This window comes from Syngnathus floridae, chromosome 3, assembly GCF_059516105.1.
Source record: "Syngnathus floridae isolate MCC-2025c chromosome 3, RoL_Sflo_1.0, whole genome shotgun sequence".
NCBI classification, from domain to species: Eukaryota; Metazoa; Chordata; class Actinopteri; order Syngnathiformes; family Syngnathidae; genus Syngnathus; species Syngnathus floridae.
The window spans coordinates 2,297,346-2,313,566 of NC_142415.1; the positions used below are offsets into that span (position 1 = coordinate 2,297,346).

The following is a 16,221-nucleotide window of genomic DNA, read 5'->3' on the forward strand; positions in this document are numbered from 1 at the left end:
AATTAAACAGATGCAAAACGGAAGCCATCCTCATCGGGACTCCACACCAGGTCACATCCTCCCCAATAACAACCATCACTTTTTCTGGTCAGGACATTATGCTGTCATCCGTCGTCACCAACCTCCCGTGCGAATGGATCCCCAGCTCAATTACGAGGCCCACATCAAACACATCTGTAAAACCTCATTCTTCCACCTTAGAAATATAGCCAAACTCCGCCCCACCCTGTCCCTGCAGGATGCGGAAAAACTCGTCCACGCCTTTGTCTCCTCCAGGCTTGACTACTGCAATGCACTTCTCATCAGGATCCCTGGGAAGAGCCTTCAAAAGCTCCAATATATCCAAAACAGCGCCACCAGGATCCTGATGAGAGCGTGCAAACACGACCACATCACACCTATCCCCTAATCACTACACTGGCTTCCCATTTCCTCTCGGACAGAATATAAAATCTCTCTACTGGCCCATCAATGCATCCATAGCAATGCACCCCCTTACCTTAAGGCAGTGTTTCCCAACCGTGAGAGATGTTCAGCTGTGCCGTGGGAAATTGTCCAACATTAAATACCGAGCGAATTGTAAACAGGATTACCAAACCACAGGTCAGTTAGCGCAAGGCTAATCGTGCATGCGTGGCAAATCGGAGAATCTTGAGATTTCATGTTGTGGCATCGGCACATACTCAATTTATGTGTGTGTTGCTGTTAGTGTTGGCTCGTGAGTGAACAATTTGTTCAAAAGAACAATTTTTATTTCAGTGAACAAGAGTGAAGGAATCACTTCCTGAAGTGAAACGAAGAAGAAAATGACGTTTTCGTTCCGATGGAAATCAGAGCATGTAGTTCAACGGGAGAACCTGGATTGTTCCTAAAACAGTAAACAAAGCCATATTGATTCTTTTGGATTCTGATCACAATCACTTTCAATAGTTTATTTCTTACACTGTCTAAAACCTTTTTTCAAAAACTGTCACTTTCATTTACAAAAGAAATACAATTTAAAGAATATTTAGTGTTTATTTTTATTCAATTATTCGACTCTCCATACATATATAGGAATAGAACTTTACGTCTTTTGTTGTAATATAACTGATTTTAATATAGAAGCTGGTGTAACACTTAACAGATTTTTGTTGGTGGTGTGCCTCGAGATTTTTTCCAATGAAAAGGTGTGCCGTGAATGAAAAAAGGTTGGGAAACACTGCCTTAAGGAACTAATCACTCTCCAGTCTTCCACACGGAATCTCCGCACATCTAACACCTACCTCCTCAAAACCCCCAAAACTAACCTCCGTTCCATGGGAGACCGGGCTTTCTGCTCTGTCTCACCCACATTGTTGAATGCCCTACCAGTCCACTTGAAAGCACCGCAGTCGGTTGACACTTTTAAAAACGGTCTCAAGATGTTTCTATTTAAAAAGGCATTTTCTGTAGCACGTTGAGATTTTCTTTTAAAATGTAATGTGCATTATGAATATAGTTTATTATTATTATTATTATTAGCTTGACAACTCATTTGTTAACTTGTTCCTTCTTTTGTGCCTGCCAGCTGCCTGAGCATTGCAGTCCTTCTGACAGTTTACCTGAGGTGCCTCATCTGTCCTGTTGTTCCATTGAAAACATCTACCTGCTCATGGGCAGAGAACTGGAAGAGCTAGAAGAGGTGCCCTCCGGCAATGTGCTTGGTACAGTAGTACAAAATATTGCAAATATGTCAGAGTGTGCATAATTAAGTACAGCGATCCTTCGCCATTTTGCGCTTCACCTTTTGCGAATGCGCTACTTTGCGGGTTTATAAGTGACGGGAGAACGGCGTTTAAATACATGCTGATAGCGCAGAGCGTGCCTCTGTTATAGTCATAATTGATAATTGCTCTAACAAAACAGATGGATGTATGGATTGATGGATGGACGGACGGATGGATGATGTATAATAAATGTGCCCGTTGTGGCAGCCATCCCCAAACCCACCGGTGTCCTGATGCAGTCAAACTAAAAACAAAAAGAATCCTATCGGCCATTTTTGGCCTCTGGGACTCTGAAGGCAATTGACGAGTACCAGCTGGGCAAGCGGAATGCAGATTTGGCGGTTGCTGAAGCAAAAACCTGTGGGAGGAGTTCGTAGAAGCCATGGACTGCTTCAAGGAAATTATGGTCCACCATCTGATGCCTGAGAAGGGGGAAGCGGTGCACTGTTAACATTGTGCATAGTGGAGACAGGGTGCTGCTGACCTCAACTCAGGACATGGTGAATCAGTGGGGAGAATACTTCAAAGATCTCTTCAATTCCACCGACACGCGTTCCCTTGAGGAAACAGAGCCTTTCCTATCTTTGGGGTTGAAGTCAGTTTGATGATATCCGCCCAGAGTTCCTTAAGGCTCTGGATGTTGTGGAGCTCTCCTGGTTGACCCGCCTCTAAAACATCCCGTGATCATCAAGGACATTTTAACATGGCTAAAAGTTGATTTAGCATCATATGGCTCATTTAAGCTTTGCATTGGTGGTCTTGCATCAGTCTACAAAAAATGTACAAAAATGTACAAAGAAAGTCTTTTTAATCCCTTAAGGGAAAATATGATGGCAGATTGATCACTGATTATTTATTTTTCTCTGTGTGTTCATTTCACAATATTTCTGTTTATTATTGCAAGTACTATTCTTTTATAGGCATCAGAGGTCTAGAAGACTTCATTTTGAAGTCAGCTACGATTTCCACCACTCCTGCTTGCCCACCCTTCACTCCACTCAACATTGAGGCGTCACCCATTGTACGAGTTGCCATAGAACCAAAACACCCAGGTATGTAGTATTTTTTTATGCATTAAGAAATATGTAAATAATTATTAATTTCCAGTTATGCATCAGGTGAGATGTCAAAACTGGTGCATGGGATGCGTCTGTTGAACCAAGCAGACCCTTGTGCTGAAGTGCTAATCCAGGAGACAGGAGAACATGTTTTGATCACTGTTGGAGAGGTTCATCTCCAACGCTGCCTGGATGACCTCAAAGACCGGTCAGTAAGGGACTCTGTCAGTGTCATCAGAAAGTACTGTTTTCTGGCATGGATGAAATTGATAATAATTGACATAGCTGTGGTCTTTCCATGAATCTGTTTCTGAAAATTATTTTTCAAGTAGGTCCTGGTGGGCCAAAGGGTCACGGCTGACAAAAAACATGAAAATGGCAACCAGGTTGCTTGGGAGTGCTAGTCTGATTTCTAACTTTTCCTGTTGAGGTGTCCTTGAGCAAGACACGTATAAAAAAGTCTTGCCCAGTTTGTCTGCGAAATTGAGGTTTGTAAACCACTCCCATGACTAACAGATCATGGTAGATGGTGGCATTGCATTATTTTGAGGTCAGGGCAGCTTTTGTATAGAAGATAAATATTAGGCAGTGTATCTTGGCTCTTCATGTCAGCTGTGAGGGATGAAAATACCAACATAAAAAATGCTGCATATCTCATGAAATGTTGTTTCATTTCCATTTGGGTCTCAGTGCCTTTTCCTCAGTGTCTTTTCCTGGTTATATTTCGATCAGAAGATGCTGTGACCGTCAGGAATTTCATGTCAATGTCCGGGTTGTTCGAACCACATGACCCATCATATGGTGCTCAAAGTGCTTTACAAAGGCGTTTAAAAAACATCCACATGAACCCACACGGGTGCATTTTTAAGCACATTTACAAGTACATCAAGAAGAGTGCCCCGCCCTCAGTTGTTCCGCAGGTTATCATTCCCACGGTCAGACCAAGCATACCTCTCCCATGAGGTGACACTGGAGAAAGACAAAATAAGAAAAAATTGATATTAACAGGGGAGAAAATTAAATCCAATCGAACAAAAGAAAATTAAAAAATTAATGAGTGCATACTGTATATAAAAACGATTTTAACTTATTTTTCAAAGGTTCGCTAAAATTGAGATCAGCGCATCCAAGCCTATCATCCCATTCCGAGAGACCGTGGTGCGCCCTCCCAAAGTAGACATGGTGAATGAAGATCTTGGCAAGCAGCAAAAAGTGGCTGTCATTCACCAGGTGGGTGAACTCTGGTATTCTACACCATCTGAGCCATGGCGAATTTGGTACCTGGCCATTAGAAAACACGTTTTTTTGTTTTGTTTTTTTAAACTTCAGTGTTCCTTGCTGTATCACAGTTCACCTTTCACAGCGTCACTGTTTTACAGATTTTTTTGTCACCATATCATGCTTTTTCTCTATTTATTTATTTTACCGCTCAAAAATCGCTAAAGCTAATCGAGTGCTCTTACTACCGTAATTTCCGGACTATAAGTCACGGTTTTTTTCATAGTTTGGGTGGGGGGGCGACTTATACTCAGGAGCGACTTATATATGTTTTTTTTTCACAAATTTTTACTTGATCATTAAGACATCACTTAAAAGTATAGTTGACCACTTCCCATGTTATTTTTGGTATAGTTGATCACTTAACATGCTTTTATATCTTTATCTTGAACATATTCAAAACATAAAAAATAGAGAAAACGTCAAATAAAGCAATTAACACTTCAAAGCACCATATCCAAGTCCACTGTCTGTTTGCTCCTCTTATATTTATCATTATTATTTATTATTATTTGTTTATTTATCATTTATTCAACACTCTTATTTATTCATTGTTTATGCCTTCTTGGGTTTTTTTGTGTTGCTTGTATGCATATGTGTACTATCTCACCGAGGGATAGTGGGAACGTAATTTCAATCTCTTTGTGTGTCTTGGTATATGAAAAAAAAATTGACAATAAAACAGACTTTGTCTTTGATAAAACAACCAAATAAACAAAACAAAAAACTACATCTGAAAAAATATATATTTTCAGACGAAACTGGATGAGGGCGCTTTAAATTTCAACGTTGGCCGTGACTCATCAACTGGGTGGGCTTAAGAAAAATGGCACCAAAAAGAAAGTCATATTTTGCAAGTTACAAACTTCAAGTTGTAAAATATGCAGCTGAAAACAGTAATCGAGCAGCAGAAAGAAAGTTTGGAGAACCGTGATGTACCAATGGATTACTATTTCAAGTGACGTCAGTGGCACCGCGCGGCGCGACCCACGTAAGGTCTACCGGCATCATTAGCGGTGATCATTTCTAAGTGACACGGACGACAAAGAGTTTAAAGGAATTAAGGTTTTGGAGTGACATAGAAGGTTTGAAAAACTATTATGGCTTTTACGCACGCCCGGACCTACTCTACTGAGTCGGGGGCCGGCGCTCGGCCGAGTGGCTGTCCGTGAACGGTGCATGGGGCTCGGACATGGCCATTACGCACGCCCGGTCCTCTGCCATGGAGCTCTCGTGTCTGGAAGTCCACGCCGCCACACGCTTGGAAGTTTGTTTTGTGGAATAAAGAGCCGTTTACCAAACCCACGTCTATCCTTGTACTTTGTTAACGCTACAATATAGTTATATAGTAGATCTGTGGAATAAAGACGAGGCTGACGTCAGGGCGCACGCGCGGCGATGTTGACAAAGGACGAGGAATTTGATCGATGGATTTAATGGATTTAAAGTGCACGGATGGGTTGATAATATTATTGCTCATATTATAGTTATTTGAAATATAGTTTATCTATCGTTATATGAGCCTGCGGAATATTTTGAAGTGCAAGCGGCCTCAGCCGCGCACAGCCATTGTTGACAAAGAACGATCGATGGATTTAATGAATTGGAGTGACACAGATGGTTTTATAAACATGTTATTCGTGTAATAGTTGTCCTTAATCACTCTATATGTTACATCAGGCCCGTTCTCAGCTCTTTGTGTTTGTCATGTTAGCATACCTATCGTTTAGCCTGTTGTTGCTATCGTTTAGCCTGTTGTTGCTCGTTCATGACTGTTTTTGGTGTGGGATTTTGACGAATAAATTGCCAGCCAAAATGCGACTTATACTCCGGAGCGACTTATATATGGTTTTTTTCACTTTTTGGGGCATTTTATGGCTGGTGCGACTCATACTCCGAGCGACGGTATATAGTTTATATGCTTTTATTTACACCATGGTAGAGGTGTAACGGTTCTCATACCCACGGTTCGGTTCAAGTTTCGTGACGTTTTGGTTCAAACTATGATTTGGTTTAAACATGAAAAACAAAATAAACACTTACATTTTTAGTTGTTGAAAACCTCTACACAAAATGTATTGATTTCATTGCAATATTAAAAACATTTACATTTACAATTATACCGTATTGGCCCAAATATGAGACGACCCTGATTATAAGACGACCCCCTCTTTTTCAAGACTCAAATTTGAAAAAGACTAATTGACTCAAGTTTGAAAAAAGACTTTTTGAACACCAAATTAAATTTTTATACAGAAAATAATTACAGTACATCTGAAACAAATGATTATAAATATAATATATTCGAGAGAGTTTATTTTGCCTCATTCAAATCATGCAAAAACTGTCTATCACATCCTAATACCGTATTTGCCGGTGTATAAGTCGACTCGGTGTATAAGTCGACCCCCTAAAATTCGACGGAAATTTACGATTTTATGATATATCCTTTGTATAAGTCGAGCTCAATTGTTGCATTATATTAAACTTAAAAATTCAATCAGAAATATGCGAGATTTATTGACGAAATGTGTTCAAATTCCGGGAGGCCGTGCGCATGCGCAGTGGCCGGAAATAGCTCCAGCCGAGCGGATCGGCTGTTTATAAGCGCCGCGGAGGAGATCGCGGAGCCTCATTCGACTTCCAGCGGCCGGCAAGCTCGCGCACGCCGCCCGGCACCACCGGGAGGCCGGAAATAGCTTCAAGCCGAGCGGATCGGCACTTTATAAGCACCGCGGAGGAGATCACGGAGCCTCATTCGACTTCCAGCGACCAGCGCACTCGCGCACGCCGCCTGGCACCACCGGGAGGCTGTGCGCACGCGCCAAGTGGCCGGAAATAGCTCCCACCGAGCTGATCAGCTCTTTATAAGCACCGGGAGGAGATCGCGGAGCCTCATTCGACTTCCAGCGGCCGGCGAGCTCGCGCACGCCGCCCGGCACATCCGGGAGGCTGTGCGCACGCGCCAAGCGGCCGAAAATAGCTCCCGCCAAGCGGATCGGCTGTTTATAAGCACCGCGGAGGAGATCGCGGAGGCTCATTCGACTTCCAGCGGTCGGCGAGCTCGCGCACGCCGTCCGGCACATCCGGGAGGCCGTGCGCACGCGCCAAGTGGCCGAAAATAGCTCCCGCCGAGCGGATCGGCACTTTATAAGCACCGCGGATGAAATTGCGGAGCCTCATTCGACTTCCAGCGGCCGGCGAGCTCGCGCATGCCGCCCGGCACATCCGGGAGGCCGTGCGCACGCGTCAAGTGGCCGAAAATAGCTCCCGCCGAGCGGATCTACTGTTTATAAGCACCGCGGAGGAGATCGCGGAGCCTCATTCGACTTCCAGCGGCCGGCGAGCTCGCGCACGCCGCCCGGCACATCCGGGAGGCCGTGCGCACGCGCCAAGTGGCGGAAAATAGTTCCCGCCGAGCGGATCGGCTGTTTATAAGCACGGCGGAGGAGATCGCGGAGCCTCATTCGACTTCCAGCGGCCGGCGAGCTCGCGCACGCCGCCCGGCACATCCGGGAGGCCGTGCGCACGCGTCAAGTGGCCGAAAATAGCTCCCGCCGAGCGGATCAGCACTTTATAAGCACCGCGGATGAAATCGCGGAGCCTCATTCGACTTCCAACGGGCCGCGCACTCGCGCACGCCGCCCGGTTCAAATTTTCTAAGTGCAACGCACAATGAGATGCATGAGAAACGGCCTTGGTTACCATCACATTTGAAGCGATGAATACGAAGTTAAATTTTATGACTCGGTGTATAAGTCGAGGTCGATTTTTTTTCGGTCGATTTTGGATCGAAAAAGGTCGACCAATACACCGGCAAATACGGTATCTGAATATTTAAATATGTAAACTAAAGTGCAATCACATTTGTAAATGAATGGCTTCTGCTTTTTTGAAATGTAAATAAACCAATCTACTGTGATAAAACAACAAAAATGCAATAACTGCATCAACCATCAAAGTGAAGTCTAACTGTAACTGTAGTCTTGAAACAAATCTGAATAAAGAAAAACATTGCAATAGAATAATGCAAACTGCTACCGCAATTGTAGCAGTATTAGGGGGTTGGCTCAGATGGTTATGCTCTTTTCACCCCCGGGTGTCGGTCAGAACACAGGAAGGAAGACGTGGTTCAGTTTTGATTGCTTTACTGAATTATTGGCAAAAACGTAACAGGCACTGTGGCTCATAGGGGCATACAGGCAAACTGGCGAAAGGGTATTGTGTGAAGCGTGTGACGAGTGTGTGTTTCGTGGGGTGTGTGTGTGTGGTTCTGCAACAGATAGAATTACAGCAATCAACGCTCAACTTCTGACGTCACACAACACTCGTAGACGGCACACATTACATAACTAACCGCGCGTAACGGTTCCGTTATAGTAAATAACCATAAATGAAATACTCTCGGCAACACACCAAACATAAGTCATCGAGACAACAAAATACATTTGCTGGCGACCGTTAGTCGCCGTGCCGCTGCGTAACGGCTACTCGTACGATGCGGGGCAAATTTAAAGGACCGCGCCGGAGCTGTCAAACAGCGTGCACACGACGCAAACCGCGATCGGACAAACGGCAGAACATTGGACAGTTGTAACAATGAAATGTGTATACCGTATTTTTCAGACTAAAGGTCGCTCCGGAGTACAAGCCGCATCAGCCATAAAATGCAAAATCAAAGGGGAAAAAAACATATATGTCGCACCGGAGTTTAAGTCGCATTTTGGGGTAAATTTATTTGGCAAAATTCAACACCAAGTACAGACATAAATCAGCAAAAACAGGCTAAAGGATACGGTATGCCAACGTGACATAAACACAAGCGGGGAACTATAACATAAATAATACGTTTATCAAGTAGTCGTAGTATAAGTCCTACGTGTTGGTGACAATATCTCAAGCAGCATCACGCTGAGCACGGGGCCCCCTCAAGGCTGCGTGCTCAGTCCGCTGCTCTTCACCCTGCTGGCGCATGACTGCACTGCAACCTACAGCAACAACCACAGAGTGAAACGACTCTGGTGGGTCTCATCACCAAGGGCGACGAGACTCAATGCAGGTCGGAGGTCGACCTTCTGACCACATGGTGCAGGGACAACAACCTCCTGCTGAACGTCAGCAAGACCAACGAGAAACCCAACACCTGCCACTGACCATCGACGGTGCTTTGGTGGAGAGAGTGAGCAGCACCAGATTCCTGGGGGTGCACATCAGTGAAGACCTCTCCTGGACCACCAACACTGCAGCTCTGGCGAAGAAAGCTCAGCGCCGCCTGTACTTCCTGCGGAAACTCAGGCGAGCAAGTGCTCCACCAGTCATCATGACCACATTGTACCGTGGCACCATTGAGAGCGTCCTCTCCAGTTGTATCGCTGTGTGGGGTGGAAGCTGCACTGACTACAACATGAAGGCCCTGCAGCGTTATAGTGAACACAGCTAGTAGGATTATTGGTGCTTCACTCCCCTCCCTAAAGAACATTTACACACAAGGCGACCACGATTGTGAGTGATATGAGTCACCCCGCTCACACTTTGCTTGATCTACCGCCTTCTGGGAAGCGGTACAGAAGCCTGCGCTCCCGCACCACAAGACTCGCCAACAGTTTCATACTCCAGGCTGTTAGGATCCTGAACTCTCTCCCCCCTCCACCCTTGGCTGCATAACGTCCTGGCCTTTTGGGCCATGTTGGCTGCCTTGCACTACTCCTCCTGTACTGTTGCCCAATATTCTGACTTTCTGCTGTATGCACAATTGCTCCATTTCAACCACGTTGCTCTTATTTATTATTTATTATTTATTCATTGCTCTTATTATTCATTGTATGCGCCTTCTTGTTTTTACTTTTTGTATTGTTTACTTGAATGTTTTGTTGTCCGTGGACCTATATAATATAATATATATATATGTATATACATATGTATATATATATATACGTATATATATACATATATATGTATATATATATATATGTATATATATATATATATATATATATATCCTGGCTGCACAAGAACAGGCCTTGAGCACCAGAGCAATAGAGGCCCAAATCTACCACACCAGACAAGACCCCAGGTGTAGATTGTGCAAAGAAGGTCCTGAGACAATCCAGCACATAACTGCAGGGTGTAAGATGCTGGCAGGTAAAGCATACATGGAGCGCCATAACCAAGTAGCTGGAATAGTGTACAGGAACATCTGTGCAGAGTATGGACTGGAAGTCCCAAGATCCAAGTGGGAAACACCTCCAAAGGTGGTAGAGAATGACCAAGCCAAGATCCTCTGGGACTTCCAGATCCAGACAGACAGAATGGTAATGGCGAACCAACCGGACATTGTGGTAGTGGACAAAGAGCAGAGGAAAGCCGTTGTGGTTGACATAGCCATCCCAAATGATGGTAACATTAGGAAAAAGGAACATGAGAAACTTGAGAAATATCAAGGGCTCAGAGAAGAGCTGGAGAAGACCTGGAGAGTTAAGACTTCAGTGGTACCTGTGGTCATTGGAGCACTAGGGGCAGTAACCCCCAAACTGGAGGAGTGGCTCAAACAGATCCCAGGAAAAACATCTGACATCTCAGTCCAGAAAAGTGCAGTACTAGGAACAGCAAAGATACTGCGTAGAACCCTCAAGCTCCCAGGCCTCTGGTAGAGGACCCGAGCTTGAAGGGAAAAAGATACCACCCACGGGGGGTGAGGAAAAAGTTTTATATATATATATATATATATACACATATAATAATAATAGGCGGCGGGGGACACCCTGAACCGGTTGCCATCCAATCGCAGGGCACACAGGACAAACAACCATTCGCACTTGCACTCACACCTAGGGACAATTTGGAGTCTTCAGTCGGCCTACCAAGCATGTCTTTGGGATGTGGGAGGAAACCGGAGTGCCCGGACAAAACCACCACCTACTGCCCGATGACGGCTGGGATAGGCTCCAGCACACCTCCGACCCCCGTGGGGACTAAGCGGCTCAGAAAATGGATGGATGGATATATATAATATGTAATATGTCTGGTCACTGTGGGATAGTAGGAAACGCAATTTCGATCTGTTTGTGTGTCTTGACGTGAAGAAATTGACAATAAAGCAGACTTTGACTTTCATCAAACCATCTGTGTCCCTCCAAATCATTGAATCCATCGATTGAATTCTTCATCCTTACTGTAAACAACGCCGCGTGTGCGGCGCGCCGCTGACATCGGACTCATCGTCAGTTGCAGTTCAAATTATTCCACAGGCCCATATAATGATATATGAACTAGATATCAAATAACTATAATATAAACAACAATTTTATCGAACCATCTGTGTAACTCCAAATCAATGAATCTATCGATCGAATTCTTCGTCCTTTTATGTAAACAACGGCGCGTGTGCGGCGCGCGGCTGACGTCGGACTCGTCGTCAGTTACAGTTCAAATTATTCCACAGGCCCATATAACAACACATAAACTATATATCAAATAACATTAACATAAACAAACATTTTATCGAACCATCCGTGTCACTCCAAATCATTAAATCCATCGGAATCTTCGTCTTGTCAAAAAAAACATCTGTTGACTATGTGCGCCGCTGACATCAGACTAGATATATCAAATAAATGTAATATAAACAACAATTTTAACGAACCATCCGTGTCACTCCAAATCATTAAATTCATTGGAATCATCATCCGCTGTATCACTTAAAAATAATAAAAAAAAAAGTTCACTCCGGAACTACGTGCGCCGCTTACGTCAGCCTCGTCGTCAGCCTCGTCGTCAGCCTTGTCGTCAGCCTCGTCGTCAGTTGCAACTCCAATTATTCTACAGATGTATGTATATAACTATATTGTAGCGTTACCAAAGTACCAGGTAAGACGTGGGTTTAGTAACTGGCTCTTTATTTCACAAAACAAGAGCTCAACATATGAGCCAACACAGTGCTATAAGCAAGCGCCCTGGATCGCTCTTTGTGACATAAACACAAACGAAGAGCTGTGAACGGGCCTGACGTAACATTCCGAGTTATTAAAATAACTATTACATAAATAACACGTTTATAAAACCATCTGTGTCACTCCAAATCATTAAATCCATTGATCGTCCTTTATGTCAACAAATGGGTGCACGCCGCTGACAGCGCTTGCACTTCAAAATATTCCACAGGTCCATATAACAATATATAACTTATATATCAAATAACTATCATATAAGCAATATTATTATCAAACCATCTGTGTCACTCCAAATCATTAAATCCATCGATCGTCCTTCACGTAAACAATGTCGCATGCGCGCCGCTGACCGCGGTTGCACTTCAAATTATTCCACAGGCCCATATAACGATATATAAATTCTATATCAAATAACAATTATATAAGCAATAATATTATCAAACCATCTGTGTCACTCCAAATTATTAAATCCATCGATCGAATTTCTCGTCCTTTGTCAACAACGCCGCGCGTGCGTCCTGACGTCAGCCTCGTTGTTATTCCACAGATCTAGTATATATATATATATATATATATATATATATATTGTAGCGTTAACGGCGTGGGTTTGGTAAACGGCTCTTTATTTAACAAAACAAGAGTTCAACGAGCCAACAACTACTGAACTGTAACGATAAAAACATATACAAGTTGCTAGAGGAAATGAAATATATCAAATAACTATAACATAAGTAGTTCACCGCCACACGGCCCTAAGCACTGGCGTGGACTTCCAGGCGTGTGACGGCGTGGACTTCCATCCCCGGAGGTGGCACTTCCAGCCACGGAGGTGGAAGAGAGCTCCATAGAATACGACCGGGCATGCGCAAAAGCCATGTCCGAGCCCCATCCACCGTCCCCGGACAGCCACCCGGCCGAGCGCCGGACCCCGACTTCCATCCATGGAGGTGAAAGAGAGCTCTGTAGAGTAGGACCGGGCGTGCGTAAAAGCCATGTCCGAGCCCCATCCACCGTCCCCGGACAGCCACCCGGCCGAGCGCCGGCCCCCGACTTCCATCCATGGAGGTGAAAGAGAGCTCTGTAGAGTAGAACCGGGCGTGTTTAAAAGCCATAACAGTTTTTCAAACCTTCTGTGTCACTCCAAATCATTAAATCCTTCAAACTCTTCATCCTCCATGTCACTTACAAACAAAGCCGCTCATGATGCCGGTAGTATGTGGGACCGTTCGTCATCTCGTGATCGAATCTTTGTCCTTTATATAACGTCACTTGAAATTCTAATTACAATTAATCCCTTGGTACATCGCGGTTCGTTTATCGCGGTTTCCCTTTTTTTTTTTTTTTTTTTTAATTTTGAAAATTTGTGAAAAAATTCACATATATGTCGCGCCTCAGTATAAGTCACCCCCCCACCAAACTATGAATAAAAATGCGACTTATAGTCCGAAAATAATGGTAAGTCGCACCGGAGTACAAGTCGCAATTTTAGGGGAACCTTATTTGACAAAATCCAACACCAAGAGCAGACATGAAGTTATTTGCATAATTCTTAACTTACATCAGGCACGTTCTAAATTCCTCGTTTGTGTTCATGTGACGTTAGCATACTGTACCGTTCAGCCTGTTGTTGCCTATTCATGTCTGTTGTTGTACTCAACAGCAGCAACAACAGGATGAATTGTACGGGATGCTAATGTTACATGACACATAAACAACGAACTGAGAACGTGCCTGACGTAACATAATTGGTTGCAGCACTTTTAACAACAGTTTTGTTTTCATAGATTTATCGATTTGTTGTTGCAGCTGTAGTATTTATTATTCAAAGTCAAAAAGTCAAAGTCAGCTTTATTGTCAATTTCTCCACATGCCAAAGACACACAAAGAAACCGAAATTTTGTTCCCCCCTATCCCACGGTGACAAGACACGGCTCACAATAGACAATCAAGTAACAAGTAAACAACACCGTGCTGAATAAATAATGAATAAATAACACAACAAATAAATAAATAAGAGGAGCAAAAAAGGAGCAAGTGAGCGTACAGCAGACATTCCAGAAAATAGCGCAACAGTGCCGCACGCTACGCAGAAGGGGGTAGTGAGTTCAGGGTCCTAACAGCCTGGAGAAAGAAGCTGTTGGCGAGTCTGGTGGTGCGGGAGCGCAGGCTCCTGTACCTCTTCCCAGAGGGCAGAAGGTCAAACAAAGAGTGAGCTGGGTGACTCACATCACTCGCAATCGTGGTTGCCTTGCTGGCGAGATGGGAGGTGTAAATGTCCTTCAGGGAGGGGAGCGAAGCACCAATAATCTTACCAGCCGTATTCACTATGCGCTGCAGGGCCTTCAAGTTCTGTTCAGTGCAGCTACCACCCCAGACAGCGATGCAACTGGTGAGGACGCTCTCAATGGTGCCACGGTAGAAGGTAGACAGGAGCACATGCACGCCTGAGCTTCCGCAGGCAGTACAGGCGGCGCTGAGCTTTCTTTGCCAGTGACACGTGTTTGCGGACCAGGAGAGGTCCTCACTGATGTGCACCCCCAGGAACTTGGTGCAGCTCACCCTCTCCACCACAGCACCGTCGATGATCAGCGGCAGGTGTTTTGTGTGACCCTCCCGGAAGTCAACAACGATTTCCTTGGTCTTGTCTACGTTCAGCAGGAGGTTGTTGTCCCTGCACCACGTGGTCAGAAGGTCAACTTCCGACCTGTACCGAGTCTCGTCGCCCTTCGTGATGAGACCCACCAGAGTCGTGTCGTCAGCAAACTTCACTATGCGGTTGTCGCTGTAGGTCGCAGTGCAGTCATGCGTCAGCAGGGTGAAGAGCAATGGACTGAGCACGCAGCCCTGGGGGGCCCCTGTGCTCAGCGTGATGCTGGCGGAGATTTTGTCGCCAACCCGCACCACCTGAGGCCTGTGACAGAGGAAGTCCAGTAGCCAGTTGCAGAGGGAGGTACTGAGGCCCAGCTCGTCGAGTTTGCAGATGAGTCGCTGCGGCACAATGGTGTTGAAGGCAGAGCTGAAGTCCACAAACAGCAATCTCACATATGAGTCCTTTCTCTCCAGGTGGGTGAGGGCCGAGTGGAGGGCAGAGCAGATGGCATCCTCAGAGGACCGTTTGGCACGGTACGCAAACTGGAAAGGGTCAATGGTGGGGGGAAGAACGGATTTGATGTACTCTATGACAAGCCGCTCAAAGCATTTCATGATGATGGGTGTCAGTGCCACGGGGCGGTAGTCATTGAAGCAGGACGGTGCAGGTTTCTTCGGCACAGGAACGATGGTGGCAGCCTTGAAACACGAGGGGACGATGGCCTGCTGCAGGGAAACGTTAAAGGTGTCCGTGAAGACACCCGACAGCTCCCCAGCGCAGTCCTTCAGCGCTCGATCCGGGATGTTGTCAGGGCCCGCCGCCTTACGGGTGTCAATAGCGGCAAGCGCCCTCCTCACTCCGTCGGCAGAGAGGCGCAGGGGCTGCTCGTGTGGGGGGGAGTGGTCTTCAGCGGGCAAGTGCTGTTCTGGGCGTCGAAGCGAGCAAAGAAGCGGTGAAGATCGTTCAGCACACGGACGTCGCCCTCACAGCTCCTCGGCACCGGCTTGTAGTCCGTGATGGTCTGAATGCCCTGCCAAAGGCTCCGTGCGTCCTTGCTGTCCTTGAAGTGGGTGGATACCTTGCACGAGAACGCCTTTTTCGCTTCTTTGATGCCCCGGGACAGGTCGGCCCTCGCTGTCCTCAAGCCAGCCTCATCCCCCGCTCTGAAAGCCTTGTCCCTGGCCCTCAGCAGTCTGAGGACAGCCCCTGTCAGCCACGGCTTCCAGTTCGTGCGAGTGACGACGGATTTTGAGCGAGTCACATCATCAATGCACTTCGCGATGTAAGAGGAAACAGAGTCAGTATACTCCTCTATGTCCGTCCGATCGTTGTAGGCGGCCGCCTGGTTAAACAAGTCCCAGTCAGTGGTGTCGAAGCAGTCACGAAGTGCATCGGAGGCACCCTCAGGCCACACCCGAACCCGCCTCCGAACCGGCCTGGATGCCTTCACCAATTGTCTGTATGCGGGCAAAAGCAAAACGGTGAGATGGTCAGAAAGCCCAAGATGGGGGAGGTGGGTGGCTTTGAACGCTCCCTTATGCGCAGAGTAGACTAGGTCCAGGAAGCTGTCTTCACGTGTCGGAAAAGTAACATGCCTC

The 16,221-nt window shown here is 45.7% G+C and overlaps 1 protein-coding gene across 7 annotated transcripts in view; it reads left to right on the forward strand.

Moving 5' to 3' along the window:
• The window catches only part of efl1 (elongation factor like GTPase 1), a 116,510-nt gene that overhangs the window by 63,363 nt on the left and 36,926 nt on the right, over positions 1 to 16,221 (forward strand). For 5 of the 7 annotated variants that reach the window (XR_015857587.1, XM_088371483.1, XM_088371480.1 and 2 more), the window contains 5 exons: positions 1,550 to 1,685; positions 2,669 to 2,800; positions 2,867 to 3,014; positions 3,907 to 4,036; positions 15,097 to 15,156. Coding sequence is in view for 6 of the 7 variants with exons in the window: in XM_088371483.1 (XP_088227609.1) it covers positions 1,550 to 1,685; positions 2,669 to 2,800; positions 2,867 to 3,014; positions 3,907 to 4,036; positions 15,097 to 15,156 (606 nt within the window). In the remaining variant the exon portion in view is untranslated. The remainder of the gene's footprint in view (positions 1 to 1,549; positions 1,686 to 2,668; positions 2,801 to 2,866; positions 3,015 to 3,906; positions 4,037 to 15,096; positions 15,157 to 16,221) is intronic. The other 2 variants (XM_088371481.1, XM_088371484.1) reach the window with 1 other exon arrangement.